The 19027-nt window shown below is 40.5% G+C and overlaps 2 protein-coding genes across 2 annotated transcripts in view; both read right to left on the reverse strand.

Moving 5' to 3' along the window:
- Positions 1–19027, reverse strand: part of INPP4A (inositol polyphosphate-4-phosphatase type I A) — a 220965-nt gene that overhangs the window by 145776 nt on the left and 56162 nt on the right. The window lies entirely within an intron of this gene.
- LOC137544919 (inositol polyphosphate-4-phosphatase type I A-like) overlaps positions 1–19027 on the reverse strand; it is a 130627-nt gene that overhangs the window by 55412 nt on the left and 56188 nt on the right. The window contains exons 5-9 of the mRNA XM_068266016.1: positions 16470–16588; positions 12391–12507; positions 9710–9789; positions 3583–3694; positions 507–597 (exon numbers count right to left, since the gene is read on the reverse strand). Coding sequence (XP_068122117.1) covers positions 507–597; positions 3583–3694; positions 9710–9789; positions 12391–12507; positions 16470–16588 — 519 coding nt within the window. The remainder of the gene's footprint in view (positions 1–506; positions 598–3582; positions 3695–9709; positions 9790–12390; positions 12508–16469; positions 16589–19027) is intronic.

Consider the following 19027-nt stretch of genomic DNA (forward strand, 5'->3'; position numbering starts at 1 on the left):
AGCCCCCCCTTCTGGTTGAACTTGATTAACGGATGTACTTTTTTTCATCTAAACTACTATACCTTTATTTCAAAATCAAATATTAACACTAATTGTACAACATATTTCATTGTTGAGATAAATGAAAATAATACAATTTGACTAAGTGAAAAAAATGTGCATTCCTTTAATATTTCCTTTTAAAATGTATAGAAACAAAAAAAAATATTATTTGAAATGGTTTGCTCCCCCCGCCCCTCTTGTTGCACAAAAGATTCAGATATCACCGAAGAGTAATAAGCAGTGATGAAAGTATTATTGAATCAGTAAGAACATGGCTAAAAGGCAAGAATTGGTCCATAAGGTGAAAACAACTGTAGTTATGAAGTGGTAAAACTGAATAGAAACATATGCCTTCAAATGGTTTTTCACTTAGAACTAGGATTGTGAAAGTATACAAAACCAGCACTATAAGATACTAATAATCACAGAACCTACACTATATGAGGCACTATTGATCTACCTACCTGATTTCAGCAGTGTATCTTTTCGCAAAGAGGCATATTTTGAACGTATTCCTAAAGATTCTGTTAAACTTTCATCAACAGGGATTACAGTCTAAAAATAAAACGAAACGTGTACACAGACAGTAAATTCAAATGTGCATAGTTACAAGTCTCACAACAAAGAAAACACGCTCATTTTGTATAAAAAGTACTAATTAATGGCACAGCGTATCATTTTTACAGAAAAAAAAAACAAATCTTCCCTGTTCTTACTAAACAGAAAACATGAGACTGCTTAGTAAATAAAGAATAAAAAAGCAATACAATTGCAAACAATTTCAAAATGGTAAGAAGGACAAATGCAAAACAGTAAATAGGCATTTCAAGCTGCAGAGTTTACAAACCCCTTTCTAACAATATTTAGCAATTATGGCCCTAAATTACTTTAGAAATACTTGTCACAAATGAAAATATGTATTCTGTGTAGTTCATGTATGTTCATGTGTACTAATAGCATTTGCTTTAATGCCAAGTGTGAATGCATATGAAATAGGTGTGCTTACAGCTACTAAGGCCTGGGAGGTGGGGCTTAAAGGGATCCAGAGGCCCCAGAAAAAAGATTTTTATACATACCTGGGGCTCCCTCCAGCCCCATACGCACGGATCGCTCCCATGCCGCCGTCCTCTGCTGCCTGGATCCGCCAGTACCGGGTCCCGTCATGGCCGCCAGTCGGCCGGCTGACGCGGCCAATAGTTCGCATCACACCGAGCTCCCTCCATGTATGTACGCGTGAGGCTACCTATTGCGCAGCCTCATGCGTACGGGTAAGGAGGGAGCCGCTGTGATGCGGACAATTGGCCGCGTCCGCCGGAAGTGACGGGGCCCGGTACCGCCGATCCAGGAAGCAGAGGATGGCGGCGTGGGAGCGATTCAGGCTTATGGGGCTGGAAGAAGCCCCAGGTATGTATAAAAGCTTCTTCTTTTTTTTTATCACGTTCCTCTCTGGTTCCCTTTAACATTTGGAACAAGTGGAACACAGCCTTTTGATAAACCCTGTTAGCATGCTGATGGATAATTATAATAATATAGTAGATCTGTGATTTTAATCTCCCCTCTCAGTCAGTTTTCAGCCTTGTACTTTCAATTTAAACCGTACTGAGTTCGACAAGAAGTTGACAAACTCATTTGTGTAGATAACTCAAGTTTTTTAACTGTTGATGTACTGGAAAAGAGAAAGGGACTTCAGATAATTTCTTAGTAGGGCTAGTATACCATGTTTATCTCATCATGTCACATCACTTAAGGTACTTTTAGGCTACTTTCACATCAGAACGTTGCGTTTGATGCGACGTTAAGGCCGCACAATGTGCCCCTAACGCAACGCATTGTGCACTATAACTTGGACGTTATAGTGCATTCTTTAGCCCTGCATTTGGTGCGCCGTTTTCGTTGCACAGTGATGGAACGAAAACAGCGCATGCGTTACATAAAAAAACAAAACATTACTGAGCATGTGCAACACAACTAACGCAGCAGATTCATTGCTAAACGCACAGCATGCAGCACTTTCTAATAACGCCTCACGTTACACACAAATGCAACGTGTGCACTGTGAATGTCGCACAGACTTTAGTATTGCTGTGCGTTAGTCTGCGTTATAAAATTTTCTAATTTGCGACGCTGCCAGCCCCAAAACTATTGTCACGTGTATGTGCTGATGTAGCAATAAAAAAAGACTATTGCAACTTGAAATTGATGTGCTAGCCTGGAGGGGGTAGGAGGCGCCCAATTTGGTATATAACAATAGTAGCAAAAAAGTTTCTGTACCGTGTTAGCCAAACAAATTATATAGGTAGAAAAAAAACAACGTTTTGTAAAAACGTTAAAAGGTATTATTTTTTTAAAAGGTTGTTTTTTTCTACCTGTATATAACAATACAAATTGACTAGTCTGTTAGGAGACTATAAGAATACTAGTAAGCCAATAGTTAAAATGTAGTTTCATTTATTGGTAGTGATCAGCACAATGACAACGAGTTTCTCGGTGTAAGCCGCTTCCTCAGGTCAAGTGTGTGCCTGCAGCTTCTTCGGGAACTCCTTTCAGCGGCCGCTACAATCTGACGCCATCCGGCCCGGAGGGAGCGCGCAGTCTGTGCGTAGGAGGCCGGTATTGCCCGTCAGAGCGCCAATACCGTTGTCATTGTGCTGACCACTACCAATAAATGAAACTATATTTTAACTATTGGCTCACTAGTATTCTTCTAGTCTCCTAACAGACTAGTCAATTTGTATTGTTATATACCAAATTGGGCGCCTCCTACCCCCTAAATGTATCTGATACAGCCTATTTAGTAGGGTTTCGACGCCTCACGATCAGGCGGTTCGAATATATTTTCATTTGGAGCTGCGACCAAGACCATCCAGAAAAAGGCCGAGTGGGGACGGTACTTCCTCACCTGTGCACACGAGTGGTTGCCTCTTTGAAGCAACCCACCTTTGTGAGTATAAACCTACTAGATTTTTTTTTCACCAGAAACCCATTAAGACGTTATCACACCAGAGCAGGCTCCCGGTGTCCGGTTGTCTTTTTGTTCTTCCAGCAACATCTTCATTTGGCCTTAAGGTACTTTTAAGGACATTTGCTGGTGCGACTGCCATATCCAGGATCGCTTATATTCCTGGATAAAGTATGGACAGCATTTTATGACATCACAGAGGCCCTCCTTCATGTATCTTGTTTTTTTTAATTTGGTTTTATATGAGAACTGATCTACTGTTTACTTGCATACCAGATTTATATATATATTTTTTGCTAACTGAAATTAGCATTTTGGATACCCTGTGACTATATATAGTAATAGAACGCTCCCAGCCTTGTTTGGAATCCAAAAAGTATGAGGGTCTGCCAAATAGAATTTTGAAATACTTTTACGAGCTTTAATACTACAATTAATTAACAACAAACATTGCAATTCAATTGCCTTCCCAAAAATACAACAATAACACAACAAATAACTAATTAACAGCTAAATGACTAGTTCTGTGAAACCAACCTGTCTGATAAAGAGGTGTTTGGTAATGAAAAGATTATACTCACTCTGCCATTAACAGTATCGAATGATCTGTTAACAGGGGGACGCTGATCAACCTTCTCCTCCATTTGCCACCCTATTACAGTGATATTACCTACTGGTTCTTGTTCAGCTGACCTGCAGAAAGGAAAAAAAAATTGAACAGCTAATGGTTACCATGTATATGACAGACCTAGTCACTATTGTAGAAGACTTGCGTCATGCTGGGTGATAAGATCATGGGTTTGACACAAGCAAACATCCCTAGGTGCCAAAGGGAAAACCGCTATTAACAGGGTATATTCAGTAATCTACAGTAAAATTGCAGTGTGAAGACAGCCATTTTATTAGTATGTATGCAGGTAATGTAGTGGGCACTGCACGCATAGCGCAACTCACGATATGGACACAACTCGCACGTTGCTAGTATGTGTGTTACACAAATAGCTTGACTGTTGTGTACAAAACGCAAGTTGCACTAGGTGTGCAACGCACACTTCATTTTTTTGCATACATACAAGTAAAGTGCACAGCAATTTTATCTTTGATAAGTGAATTGACCCATGTGATATTCTATACATATTCCAAGACTGATCTCACCATAAGAATGTGACTATAAGAATTTACAAGTAGCTTAAAGCGCAAAGAATTCTTGCTGTCCTCCCCCATTACTTTTCATTGTGAAAAATCCTGAAGTGACCTGTAATCTGAAATCCTGATTTCAATTCCAACCTAACCACTAGTGATTCTTTTCATCTAGGAGCTCAGTGACATGACCATCTGCATTCAACAAAACAGAAAACCTTCTGTAACAGTACCAATAATGCATTATACTAAAGCATGGGGTTTTCTTAGGTTTTTATTTGGCAATTCTTTGCTTATTCAGTACCATATGGAATGCCTCTCTGGAGAAGTGTGCACGGTGGCTGACATTGTGCCTATAACTCTCCCGTATTAGGTTGTGGAGTTCAGTCTGGATTTAAACACCAGAGATGGAGCTGTCCTGATCTACTGAGGTTAGGCATTCCATTACATAGGAACAGCATGACAGAAGGCTCTGGGACCAAAAGTTTCCAAGTGGACTCTGGGTATGACTTAGAACCCGTGAATCTGAGATTGCAGGGATTACTACACAGCTATAACATTTCTTTCATGCATCCAGGGCCCAGATTATGAAGTGATTTAAAGGGACTCCGAGCAGTGCAGAAACTATGGAAAGATGCACATCATTTTAAAGCTCTCTTTCTCCTCTTTCCAATAATATATAAACCACCACCCTACGCCTTTTAGTTTTCGCTATTTTCCCGACTGAATTTGCAGCGGCCGCGATTTCGATCGCAAAAATAGAGAAAACTAAAAGGCGTAGGGCAACGATTTAGGTGTCGTCAGAAAGAGGAGAAAGAGAGCTTTAAAATAATATCCATCTTTCCATAGTTATATTGTATTACACAGGGCGACTTTTTGTCAAAGTCAGCAGCTGCATTCAGCAGAATGGAGCTGCTGACACTGGGGAAAGTGTCGTCCTGTGTAATACAATATAACTATGGCTTGATGGATATCATTTTAAAGCTCTCTTTCTCCTCTTTCTGACGACACCTAAATCGTTGCCCTACACCTTTTAGTTTTCTCTATTTTCGCGATCGAAATCGCGGCCGCGGCAATTTCGATCGCGAAAATAGCGAAAACTAAAAGACGTAGGGTGGTGGTTTATATATCATTGGAAAGAGGAGAAAGAGAGCTTTAAAATGATATGCATCTTTCCATAGTTTCTGCACTGCTCGGAGTCCCTTTAAATGTCAGTAGGCCGATCTTGAATAGGAGCCTCCATTTTATAGGTAGCCAGTGAAGGGAGTGCGGGACTGGTGTTATGTGGCAGTGACGGGGTTGGTTGGTTAACAGTCTGGCAGCAGTATTCTGTATCAGCTGTAGGCGGTACAAGTCCTTTTACTGAGGTTCACTAAAACATTGGGCAATGGGGCAGCAGAATATATGGACATCTGGCAGTTTTACCAACAAAAAGGAAAGAAGACACATAGCAGCACTGCATGAATATTGTCCCATACAGTTTAATTAAACCTAACATTTGCACATATAGGTGGCTTCTCCAACCTTTTGCACAGGTTGCACTTATCACAGCCTGTAGCAGAATAAGGGGACCTGCACTGTGACGGTGCCTGAATTCCACTATACTTAAAGTGGTCTGAAACGCTGACATAACATTCAATACAAATGTGTTTTCCTACTTTTTATTACTCATACAGTTATCATATTTGCTTTTGTGCACACGTAATATTGTCTGTCTACAAATTACAAGTTTTACAAAGTGTAGTTTATCTTGCCCTGAAACCTGCCATTGCATTTTATTATTTTTCTATTATAACTGCTTTTTTTATTATATATGAAAATTCTCTAATGAGCTATTCTGAACTCTGTGCGCGCCTGAAGCAGGGACAGTTTCTCAGAGAATGTTTGTTTACATTCCAGTGTTGATACATTTGTGTTTAACAATTAAAAAAATATACTGTTATCTCCAGTTTGGATGCAGATTTGAAGCTGAATAGCAGGACAAAGTGCTTTGTTTAACCATTTCAGTGATGTTCAGCTAGATTTTTTTTCTGTGATAGAAGCTTTAAAGCTGTAAGGAATAATTTAGAGCCAAGTAGAAATGCTGGCTTTCCGACCACTTTAAGGTAAACCTGAGATGGGAACACTAAAAGATTTTATACATACCCAGGGCTTCCTCCAGCCCCATGAACACCAATACGTCGCTTGCCGTTCTCTCAGTTGGCTCCATTTGCCTGATATCGGTCCAGGTAACTGGCTCAGCTACATAACATTTGGAGAGGTTTGCATAGCTTGTATTAGTCAGAAACCTCAGTTTTCTTATATGCTCCAGTTTTCTCATGTCCCCGTTTCTACAGAGCACGAGCCCTTTTCATTGAATAATCTAAAAACATTCAAAGATCTCATCGTCACACTCACGGGCGAATCTTAAGAGTGACAATCCTTTCCTGCTTTTAGAAGGATTTTTACAGGAATCATGGTCAGAAAGCACATGATAGATCAAAATACATATTTATATTATTATTATTATTTAGTATTTATATAGTGCTGACATCTTCCACAGCGCTTTACAGAGTACACAGAACATGTTATCTATATATATATATCATAAGATACAAATCTTTACAGGTTATGAAGGTACTGAAACATATTCAGAAAATAAGATGACACAGGCACACTTTACCAATCTATGTGGTGCCACTGCTGGTATGTTTAGCCTATTTAAGGAAGTGATCAAATATTAAGCCATACCATTTCCTGAATGAGGTGAATAGATTTTTTCAGCCAATATCATTTGATGCATTAAATAGGAACTGCAGTAAAATTAACAATGAAAAAAATTGCTCCCCCCCTTACAATACTGTTATCTTCTATAAAGCATTTAGTCAATGTTTGCCCAGTGTAAAATCTTTTCTTACCCCATTTTACATTTTGAAATGCATCAGGTAGCAACATCAGCTCTGTTGAATGTTTGTTTCTGAGAATGCCGAAGCCAGTGAAAAAGGATGTCTGGCCTCCCATAAAGCCCTGGCATAGCTAAACAACCTAGGCTAAGCATCACTGGGAGGGAGGAGCTACATACTAAAATACAGCAATACATAGCTATAGGAAGTGTCTCTGATGCTGAAAGCAGAACATTTACAGTAAAAATGGATATCCTGAATCATTTACTGCACTCTACTACATGTTACTACAGTGCCTGTTTACAATAGTTAATGGAGCTCAAGCCAAAAATGTATCAGGGAGATGTGTCACGGGTGGCCCGGAACACCAGACGGGAAGTTGAAAATCCACAGAAGAAGCCGGCACCATCCGATAATCATATGCTCTTTTATTTAGTTTAACATCAGACTGTCACATGGCGTTTCGGAGCGTGGAGTAGCTCCTTTCTTAAGTTGTGACAGTCTAATCAAATATCGACACACTTACAGCATTTATACCAGACCAGGATGCATTCCTATCCTAACCAATCATAGGCTGCAACTTACTGACAGCCACAACAAGGCACATTGAGCTAAACGGACCTGATGGGGAACTGATGTGCTGGAACTATAGGCTTACAAAGAAATATTGCTTCAAATTAGCAATTGTTTCTAACGTGATTTTTAATGAATGTAAGCATTCCAAGGCTATGCATTTTAGGTGTAATCGTGTGTATGTCTTACATGCAGCTAGAAAATACTGTATTACCAATATTTTACTACAACTAAACCTAACCCTACTCTCACACAGAACCCTCCCCTCTACCAATGCCTAATCCTTAGACCCCCCTGGTGGTGCCTAACCCTAAGACCCCCTAGTGGTGCCTAAACCTAAGACCGCCCCCCGGTGGTGCCTATCCCTAAGACCCCACAAAATTATAATTTTCAAAACTAATGTAAAAATGATTATTTTTTTTTTTAAAAAGTAGCATTACATTTCAAAACAATAATTAAAGAAATTATAATCCTCAAAACGAATGTAAAAATGATTTAAAAAAAGTAGAATATCAAAATGTTGAAAAGGTAAAATAATAATTTACAAAAATGATAAGTGGCAAAACGAATTTCTTAACAATATTTTTCAAACAATTGATCCTGAAAATGACCAAATTTGGTTCGACCTGCGCGGCGCCTGGTGCTCAAATCGTCCAGTTTTGTGCCCAATAGCCAAGATTTAACATTAGAGTGAATGGCGGCGCACGATCTGTCCACTTCTCATATGCGCCCAATTTTCCTGCTTCCTTTAACCTCCCTGGCGGTAAGCCCGAGCTACATTCGGGCTAGCCGCCGCAGAGGATCACATGGCCCCAGGAGGATTTTTTTTAAAATAAACGTTGCTCTATATGCTTTAGCTAGCACTTCGCTAGCTAATTATGTTACCCAAGTCCCTCAGGTCCCCACCGATCACCGCCGTAATACGTACCCCCCAGGGATCCCGCGATGGTGCAGGCTCCCAATCAGCTCCAGGCTTTGCTATGGGGAGGATCGGGACTGCGCATGACACCATGATGTCGATGAAGTCATGTCCGATCGTCACCATAGCGACGAGTGAAGCTGGATCGTGAAGCTGGGGCTCTCTCGCGGGATCGCGGAGGGGTAAATATTGCCGGCGGCAATTGGGGGATTTAGTTAGGTGCCCGGGAGCTTGGGGGACATAATTAGCTAGCTTAGGCATATAGAGCAACTTTTATGTAAACCCCCCCCCCCACGGACGCAGCCTCTAAAACTGCGTACCGCCAGGGAGATTAATCATGGTGAAAAACAATGTTAAAGGGGAACTTCAGCCTAAACAAACATATTGTCATTAAGTTATATTAGTTATGTTAATTAAAATAGATAGGTAATATAATCTCTTACCCACCCGATTTTAAAAGAACAGGCAAATGTTTGTGATTTCATGGGGGCAGCCATCTTTTTCATGGGGCAGCCATATTTTTGGTTGAAAGGAGGTGACAGGGAGCATGAGACACAGTCCAACTGTCCTATGTTCTGTTTACCCTCCCAGCTGTGCATGCTAGGCTTCCAATCTCAAATTCAAAATATTAAAAAATAAAATTGCACCAAAACAGCAGAACAACAACATCAGAAATCCCATCATGCTTTTGCACAGGGGAAAAATGCCCAGGCAGTTTTCTTCTGTGCAGCTAAAAATGAGGCTTGGGTAAGAAAAAAAAGTTCTGATGCTGTGAAACTGCCAAGCCTTTTCAGTGCTGCGGAGTAGATTTTTAGTCTGGAGGTTCATTTTAAGGAAAGAGAAATGACACTTAGTTGTGTAACCAGTATGGGCACCAGGGCAAGAAGTAACTTTAGCTCAAGGCATGAATTTTAAATAATTTGCATCAAGAATATGTTTTTGATGTACTGTATACTTTTCACTGTTTTCTGAGATAAATATTATTGCTGCCACAAAAGACTTTTGTCCAGTGCACTGTCCCAATCTTAGCTTTATTGCATTGCTTTGATTTTCCAGTTTGATAAGACAGTCTTTTGTGCTAGAAATCGAGAGAGAGAGAGAGAGAGAAAGGAGATGAGGGAGAGAAACAGAGGGGAAGGAGAGAGAGTGTGCGTCTCCCTCTCCTCCTGCTCAAAAACAAACAGGAATGCTTACCATAACGGTAGATGCAATCGGTGGCTCTTCTCCTGCAGCAAATCCTTCACGATAAATTTTCCAGAGCCCAGCAAATACATCTAGGTGGAAAAGAGCAAAGAAAGTGTAAAGTACAAAGTTATACTTCTTTTTTTGCATTTTGTACTTCCTGATTGAGTTGCCTGGCCTGCTTTTCAAATACCTGAAGCTGCAGGCTTGTAATCTTTCTGTAACAAGGTCAATTATGTTCAGTCTGAGCTTTTAAAGCACAACACGTCTTTATGAGCATTTTTTACTGTACATGAGATGAAGAACACAAGTGCAATATAAATAATCATACTGACTGGGTTTTGTTAATGTTTCTTTGCAAATTTATCAATTAAATGTATATATTAAATATGAGCTATACACGTTCTTTAAAAATTTGTGTTCTGCTTCAAATCTATCCCTTACGCATACCTATGAAGTAGCCGCCAGGAGATTTGGGCACAGGATAAAGCAGATATCCCTTTCTGGGTTCCTCAAAGCAATATTACCTGGTAAAAAATCGGTATGACTGTGGAGAACTTAAACTCTGTAGCTTCAGTTATAGATCACATGGCAGAGAATGTGAGGAACACCTTATTTATAGCTAGGAAAATGTACTTTTCTTTAGTCAAAATAACAACAGGATTTTGTAATGCTGGTATGTGAGAAAATGTTTACATTTTTTACTTACTGACCTGAGATAGTGAAGAATGCATTAACACCACATGTATACAACTACAACATAGTATCTGTTCATTTTAGCATTTTGGCCATTTGTGTGGAGTCTTTATTGAATAACCTCAAAAGGAAAACTAAGTTTAGACCTGAATGACTTTTTCTCAAGACTTTATAAACACGAGTTCGGGAAATATCTTTGACATTTTCACACAAGTGCCTGAGTGACTGGAATAGTTGCTGTATCATGTTACCAACATTCTTCTATGAGTAAAAACAAAACACTAAAAGGTGTCAGTAGAATCTGGTTACCTAGATTACTTAAAATGTAACATGGGAAGTACACCTGTATTGGTCACACAGCAAAATGAAATGTAGTTGCACAGGACATAGCACCTCGCAAATCAGTCTATGTAGTAAAAGATATGGGACATAATACAAGCCAGCTTTGTATATTTATTAATAAATGCAGGTACAAAGTGCGGGCACAGCAGTGGTATATAAGTACTAATACGCTTGCTCCTATGGGGATGGGTCGGTGGTCAACTGTGAGAACTGGGTAAAATAGCCTTGGAAGCCCCATCTGACTAATGGTGGCCACACACCATACAATTTTTAAAATGTATTTTCAATTCAAGAGTTACATTCTGACCCATGTACCACAAATGCTCAATTTTTCCACTAAAAAAAAAAAAAAAAATATATATATATATATATATATATATATATATATATATATATATATATATATATATATATATATATATATATATATATATATATATATAAAAAAAATATGATTGAAAACTGCTTGCATCCCTACATTAAGAAATTGAAAATCTATCACACACACCATACACTCTTGCAACATTGATCCGAAATTTCCACCATTCTCACTCAAGAAAGCTCAAAAGAAAAAAAAAAGTGAATTCCGAATAAAAAAAAAAAAAAAAAAAGCTTTCGATTTTTCTGTACAAAGAATGTTTTTTATTAACTTGATAATCAATAAAAAAAAATGTTCAAAAAACAAAACAATGGTTTTTATTGAATTGCTGTAAAATCAAATTATTTTATTGTATCATGTGTGGCCACCTTAAGCAGATCACCACCATCTCCACTAGATCTAAAGCCTGGTACACACGATGCAATTTCCCATCAGATAGATGGGTCGAATAGATAATTTCCAACAGATCCGATCAGTTTTTGATCGATTTTCTGATGAGTTCTATGCATATTGATCAGTAAATGATCGGAAATCAGATCCGACCATCTGATGGGAAATTGCATGACACCAGGCTTAAAGGTGACCACAGACCAGACCATACAATTTTTACATTTCTTTTCAATTCACTAATTACAATACATTTTTTTGATTGCTTGTAACATTTGAAAAATCTGACCAATGTGCCACAGACGCATACGTGACCCGGCGCACACTGATCTTGTATCCCTGCGCAGCTAATTAGGACCCGCCAGCGTTGTTCGGCGGCATGCGTGTGATGATAGCGTATCCATGCGGCTAATTAGGACCGGCCAGCGATGTTCGGCGGGGGCAGCAGCGGGCAGCGGAAGAAGAGGATCAAGTAGGACTGGAGCCTGGAGCGCGGCGGCAGGAGCAGGTAATGTATTTATTGCTTCCCTGCGCACCTCTGCACCCCAAAATCCGTACCTTCGCCGCATAAGACGCACCCACTTTTCCCTCAACATTTTGGGGAAGAAAAAGTGCGTCTTATACGGCGAAAAATACGGTAATTAGTGGTGGAAAAAAATAAGATATAGATCAATTAATTGTGATAAGTAGTTATAAAGTTATTGGCAAATGAATGGGAGGAGAAAGTTGCTCGGATGCATATGGTGAACAACACTGTAGGCTGAAGTGGTTAAATACTGCCATTCATGTCATTTGTCAGCCTCAGCCCCATAATTTGTTTTCATCTATTATCCATCATCACTAACCATTGTCTGTCTGGAAAAAAAAGGAAACCATTCAAAGAACTTACTGTTCCCTGAGATCTGTCTTTGACATCATACACAGACAGCTTGACCTGGGTCATCTGATTTATAAGAGAGTCCTGGAAGAAGGCAATGCTGCTAAGAAATATAGGATTGCTTGTCCCCTAAAACAAAAAGGAAGGTCAATGAGAGTTATCAGAATACATGCATTGCCATAGGATGTAAATGTATTTGTGTATGAAATTAAGATAGTTACATAGTTACATAGTTATTTTGGTTGAAAAAAGACATACGTCCATCGAGTTCAACCAGTACAAAAGTACAACACCAGCCTGCTCCCTCACATATCCCTGTTGATCCAGAGGAAGGCGAAAAACCCTTACAAGGCATGGTTCAATTAGCCCCAAAAGGGAAAAATTCCTTCCCGACTCCAGATGGCAATCAGATAAAATCCCTGGATCAACATCATTAGGCATTACCTAGTAATTGTAGTATGCTTGAAAGCCAAGTTAGTGCTAAGGCAGACTGAAAAGTAGTCAAACTGTCCCTGTTTCTCTCCTTCAGAGAGGTAGACATGGGAATATTTTGCAAGTGTTTGTGGCTGGCATGCATCAACATGTATGCAACTGCGTTGATCTGTAGTTTTCTTAAGACTAGGTTCACAGTGGGAGCTGCATGGTCTTCCCTGTAAAAGTTGCATTGCATGTTATGCGATCTTTGAATTGCGCAAAGCACAGATTCAATGAAAAGTATGCTTCGCTAATCGCTGCCACTGTTAACGCACATGTTATGTGGTAACGCACTGCATTGGGATACAGCTGTCAATTGGAACGCATCGCACTGGATGCACTCAATGTCACATAGACTTACCACTGCATTATGACACATCCCACTGTGAACTTAAAGGAACACTATCAACCCAAGTGTTCTAAAATAACAAAGTACAAATAATAAAAAATAAATTAAGATAATAAAAAATAATAATAATAATAATAATAATAAAAAAAGCTGTAATTCGTTGTGTATAGGTTGTAGCTTTATTGAAACAATTAATTGGCGAAGGGGAGTCTGTGCTTCGTGAGGTATGTGACACAGGCAGTTTTCTTTGCATGTAAAACTACAGAGTTACATGAAAAGCTGTGGTGTCAGATTTCACACTATTACAGACAAAATACATTTTTTCTGCTCTGCCGACAGCTCAGTCAGAGAGACACAAGCAGCTGCATGCAGTTCAGCTAGTGAGAGCTTTCTCACAGACACACAGGGTTAACAGAGCGTTCACTGAGCATCAGATTTGGCGTCAGTAAAGTGTGAAAGTATTTTGATGATAGTAAACAAAGAAGCAAGCAGTAAAATGTATACAGCAATACTTAGGAGCACTTCCCAAACCATTCCTATCTCAACTAAAAAAAAAAAATGTTAATCAATACTGTTCCTATAAGCTAAGGATTTTACCACCTTCCTGTAACGATCGGTGTAACACAGAGAGGATCTGATTACCGGTGATCTGCAGTATCACCGAGAATACAGATATATACCAGATTATTGATGATCTGCAGTATCACCGATAATCAGATATATCTCTAACCTCTGGACACCTGAGTAATAGGAGTGTTTGGTGCAACAGTAATACTTTGAGGAGAGCCTCTGTATAGAGGGTGCAAGGCAGTAAGAGATACTGCCCAAAGAACAGGCTCCTTCCAAAGGCCTGAGGCTCCCCAAGGTGAAGGAGTCAGGCTGAGAGTGGGAAGGACCAGAGTGTGAGTGACACCAATGGTGGAGTGTCACTGACAGATCTGTGAACTATCTCTAAACAGAGGAGATAGTTCTCGATTCGGACAAGCCAGGTCGGCAACAGACAGACAGATCAGATACAGAGGAAAGAGACTGATACGGAATCCTAAGGCAAGCAAGGTTTGGCAACGGAGTATCAGATATAGCGAAGTACCAAATCAGAGATCAGAAGAGAGGTCAGGAAAAGCAGAAGGTCATAACAAATAATCAACAATTGTCTAGTCTATAGGTGTGAGCTCCTTGATCATCAACACCCTGGAACTAGTCTGAAGATATAACAGGATGATAAAGCTAATTCCTAGTCTTGGGTGTGAGCTCCATAGTCATCAACACCCTGGAACTAGTCTGAAGAATAACACAGATAATATACAGTATTCCTAATCTGGGGTGTGAGGTCCGTGATCATCAACACCCTGGAACTGGTCTAGAGAATAACACAAATTATATACAGAATTCCTAATCTGAGGTGTGAGGTCCTTGGTCATGAACACCCAGGAACTGGTCTAAAGAATAACACAGAATCTGACAAAAAGGTCTGAGTGCTTCCACGTAGTGATCGCAACGGCAGACAACCAGAGAATGACCAGCACCCAGTATATATAGCAAGGCGCTCTTCCAGCGCCTCCCCTAAGTGCTGGACCAATGGGAAGTGGTGGAATTGTCAGCTGACCGGCTTGGTCACCTGACTCCCTTCTGGCTGTCATAAAAGCTCTGCCTCTCAGCGCGCGCGCGCGACCTTCTGAACCTGTGTGGACTATCAGTCCCAGCCACACCAGACCTGTGCTGCAAACCATCCGCTGTGCTGAGCGCGGAACCAGCCACACCACTATCAGAGCATGTGGTGGTTCCTCCGTGTCCAACCATACTGCCAGATGTAGGCCTATGAGTGCAAACCGCCGCGTCGGACGTGGAATCCACCGCCTTGTTCTCAGGACATGCGGCGGTTTCTCCGCGTTCAGTCATGCTAGCAGATGCAGGCCCACGCGCGCAACCTGCCGTGTTGGATGCGGAATCAGCCGCCTCGCTCTGAGCACCCGCGGCGGCTTTTCCGCGTTTTCTCACACTTCCATGTAGTATGAGAGCATACCTACACAGTCTATTCTATTAAAGCAGACCTGAACTCAGAAGTCCTCTCTGCTCTGAAAGATACACAACAGCAAAGTAACCTTTAAACAAAAAGCATTTCTTTGTTACAGCTGATACAAATCTCAAAATAAATCTGCACTGTTTCTATTTCCTCATTCATGGAAGCAAACATATTGTTAATATCCAGTGCTTTCAAATGTGCTTATCTGCCATCTCTGCTATAGGCAGTCATGTGACACGGCAGAGAGATCAGATTACATCTTGTGATTGGACACAAATGAGGAGGAATAATACGGGCTAAACTCTCTAAATACATACAGGGTGCTTCACATTAGTTGTGCTTCTGTGCTTTGGTGGTAGAATTACTTTAAGGTAATAGGAAAAGTCAATTAATTTCAAATAATTTTGAGTTACTGCAGGATTATTCAAATGATGTGACAAATTTATGTAGCTTAAAAAAGGAACAATCAAATTCAACCTGAGTGGGATTTAATTGGTCCATTTTCTAGTTGCATAAATTTGCATAATCCTGCATAATTTGCACAATCCTTGCATCTCATTGATCATCCCAAATTCGGAGTTGATTCAGAGTTATGCAATTTTTTTATACTAGTGTATGTAGCTTGAAAATTGATCAATCGAATGAAGATGAGGTGAGATTCAATGTGTCCATTTAGAAGCTGCACACATTTGCATAATCCTGCATCAACTCAGAAGTTTTTGCAACTCATTGGTCAACACTAGTGAGTAACTGACAGTTTTTGGATAGGTTAAGTATGGCGGATATTGTGGTGAAACCCCTCCCACAGTGTCATGTAATGACCATGGCGCTGACAATTTGCCATCTGTGAACCTCATTGCATTGTGGGAAATAACAGCTGAGCCAAGCCAAGCAATATTTTCAATACAGCGCTGCAGAAGATGGTGCTATATAAATACTAACAATAATAATAATAATAATAATAGTAATCTCCTTCTGTGCTTAGAACATTCTGCACAGATCAACTGGTAGAACGAAAGATGCCCCCACCAGTGATACATTTCGGAAAACAGGGATAAGATCTTACAATAAGCAAACACTGACTGAAAAAAAAAATCTATAAATTAACATATTGCAAAAATAAGCAATTTTATTCATTCTGTCATTTTCACTACAGTTCCTCTTTAATGTAAATTTGGGAAACATGGCATACTTAAAAAATGAAACATACAAAAGACAATTCCTAAAACATAAGACAAGGCTCACCTCTATGATCTCAGTCTGAGCATGCTTTGTCCAGAAAGCCTGAGGTGGAGTTGTGACACTAACAGAAACAAAACTATTTGGCTTCCGATCCAGTGAGGGTGTAGTAAGCTCACTGCATGCTGTTATAGTCAAAGAGAGAAAAGAGTAAAAAAAAAACTAAACAAAAATAAATATGACTTGTAAATTAAAAGAAGAAACGTTTATCAACAATAAGAGGAAAATCTGAATAGTTTGTATTACATGCCACTGGGGATGTAATGGTATTTCATTATGAAAGTTACCACTAGTTTTGTGGCTGGATAGTGTACTAGTTAAGATCACCGCCTGTGACATAGGAATCCTTGGGCAAGGCTCCCTAACAATGCAGGGTGGCCTTTTGAGCGTGTCTTTAGTGGCTGCAGCTCTCGAGTGCTATGAGTCCAACAGTAGAAAGGCCCTATATAAATGTTAGCATTCTTATATATGCTTTGGGTCCTACAGGATAAAAAAAAATGCACCATATAGGATTAAATATGAGGTACTTCGGTTATTTATTAAAGGACCACTATCGCAAGAATTTGTGACATTTAAAATACACATGTATTACTTGTGCATTTGTCCCTCAGTAAAATGGACTATAACATTTTTTTTTGTAGCTGTCACTTACAGTAGCTTATAAAAATCCGACAGAACTGACAGATTTTGGGCTTGCCCATCTTCTCATGGGGGATTGTCCCTATTTTGCATTCCAAAAAGTAGGGATGTATGCAAGAATGGTCAGTTTCTGCAATATGAGAGTAGGATTACCCTGTCAGCGGTATGCCGATTGTGGTACTGGTGGACGACGTGTGCTACCTCAGGGTGCCTAGGCTAAGCATCCACTGGCCCACAGGCCTTTATCAAAGCATCTCGCAAGTGTTAATCGGCCATTAAACTTAGTGGGAGGCACAGTACTTTGCACAAGGGATTACAAAGTTGTAAATCTTAGGGTTATCCTACTGGAGATATAAGTCAGGGCTGTGGAGTCTGTACAAAAATCATCTGACTCCGACTCCTCAGTTTATAAAACCACCGACTCCAGGTACCCAAAATGGCTCAGACTCCTCGACTCAGACTCTTTAGTCTAATACTTACCAGGGCTGTGAAGTTGGTACAAAAATCATCAGATACTCAAAATTGCTCCCACTCCTCAGCCCTGATAAAAGCAAGAGGGTCGGCACTGCAATATGGAGCAGGTAAAGAAGAAGAAGCTGAGATGACAGGTAAAGCAAAGTTGGTTAGATGTCACAGAGATCGGTTAGGACTTGTAACCAACACAGCAGACTTGAGGTCACAGGCTGAGGTGAGGTGAGGCCTCTTGCACACTGCAAATCACAAATCCGATTTTCGATTCCAATTTTCCCCAGATGCTATCATCAGAAGAAGAAAAATGCAGAAAAATAAAACGCAGCTTGCAGGAAAGATTGAAAATCGCAATCAATAAAAAAATGGAATCGTATGTAAAATCAGGTCAAAATCGCAAATCAGAATTGCATGTAGTGTGAAAGAGACCTGAAAGCTGATAGAGCAGGGCTGGGGTCATGGGCCGAGGTCAAGACTGAGCCATAAGAGCAGGACAGGTCTGCGAACACTGAAAATGCAGCGCTGGAGACTTGGGCGCAGCCGGCACCACCATAGACCATAATAGGAATTACGGCTATAGCGGCGCACAGTCAGTAACTTCTGCGCCATCAGAAGACGGAGCTGAAGTTACTTTTAAAACACTGTAATACACCTTCCAGAAATAGCTGGAAGCCGAATTACATCATTCCCCACCATCCACGTGGACCTAGAGGGGGAATAGTAATTAACGCCGCCGGGACTTGTGCAGCAGCAGGATTAGCCATATCGGCTGTATCCTGCGCCCAAGTCTCCCGGCGGAAAATTCTCTTGGACGGCAGATCTGAAGGTGGCAGAGTAGGCTCAGAAGCTGACACAAATGACAAAGAGAAAAGAATGCTGTGTAAGCAGGGTTTAAATATTCTTGTTTTGGTGACTACCTATGGCCAGGCCCCCACCTGGGACACATCTTGTTCATGTGCACAAAAACAGACTGGGAAAAAAAATGTGGCAAACATGCAGTTTTAGCGGAGAGAGAGTAAACACCCAGAATGGGAGCACTGCTGGTCCCGGTTCTTTTGCTTGAGCACCTGCTGAGATGTGTGCCTGTGCGCACACACACTCCTGGCTAATGCCCGTGGCTGGAGATGTGTGCACATTTTGCAGTGAGGAATCAGGCTCTGTATGTGTGAATTTTGGCAAATGTGTTTGTGCGAGACACACAAACTTGTGCCAAAGTACCTATACCTTGCCTATAAATAAGAATCCTCTTCCCAATGCTCAATGGTGAAATCTTTGTCAGTTAGTGGTGTTAAATCCTGTGGGATTCAATAGCAACCCTGAGCTCCTTGTTCTTTGACCCAGCTTGTCTCACTACTCTTGATCTGATCCTCTGCTTTGACCTCGGCTCGTTTCCTGGATATTCTGCTTGGAGTCTGCAATCATCTTGGCCTGTTGCTTGTTACAACTAAACTCCCCCT

Source organism: Hyperolius riggenbachi, chromosome 2 (assembly GCF_040937935.1).
Source record: "Hyperolius riggenbachi isolate aHypRig1 chromosome 2, aHypRig1.pri, whole genome shotgun sequence".
Taxonomy (NCBI): Eukaryota; Metazoa; Chordata; class Amphibia; order Anura; family Hyperoliidae; genus Hyperolius; species Hyperolius riggenbachi.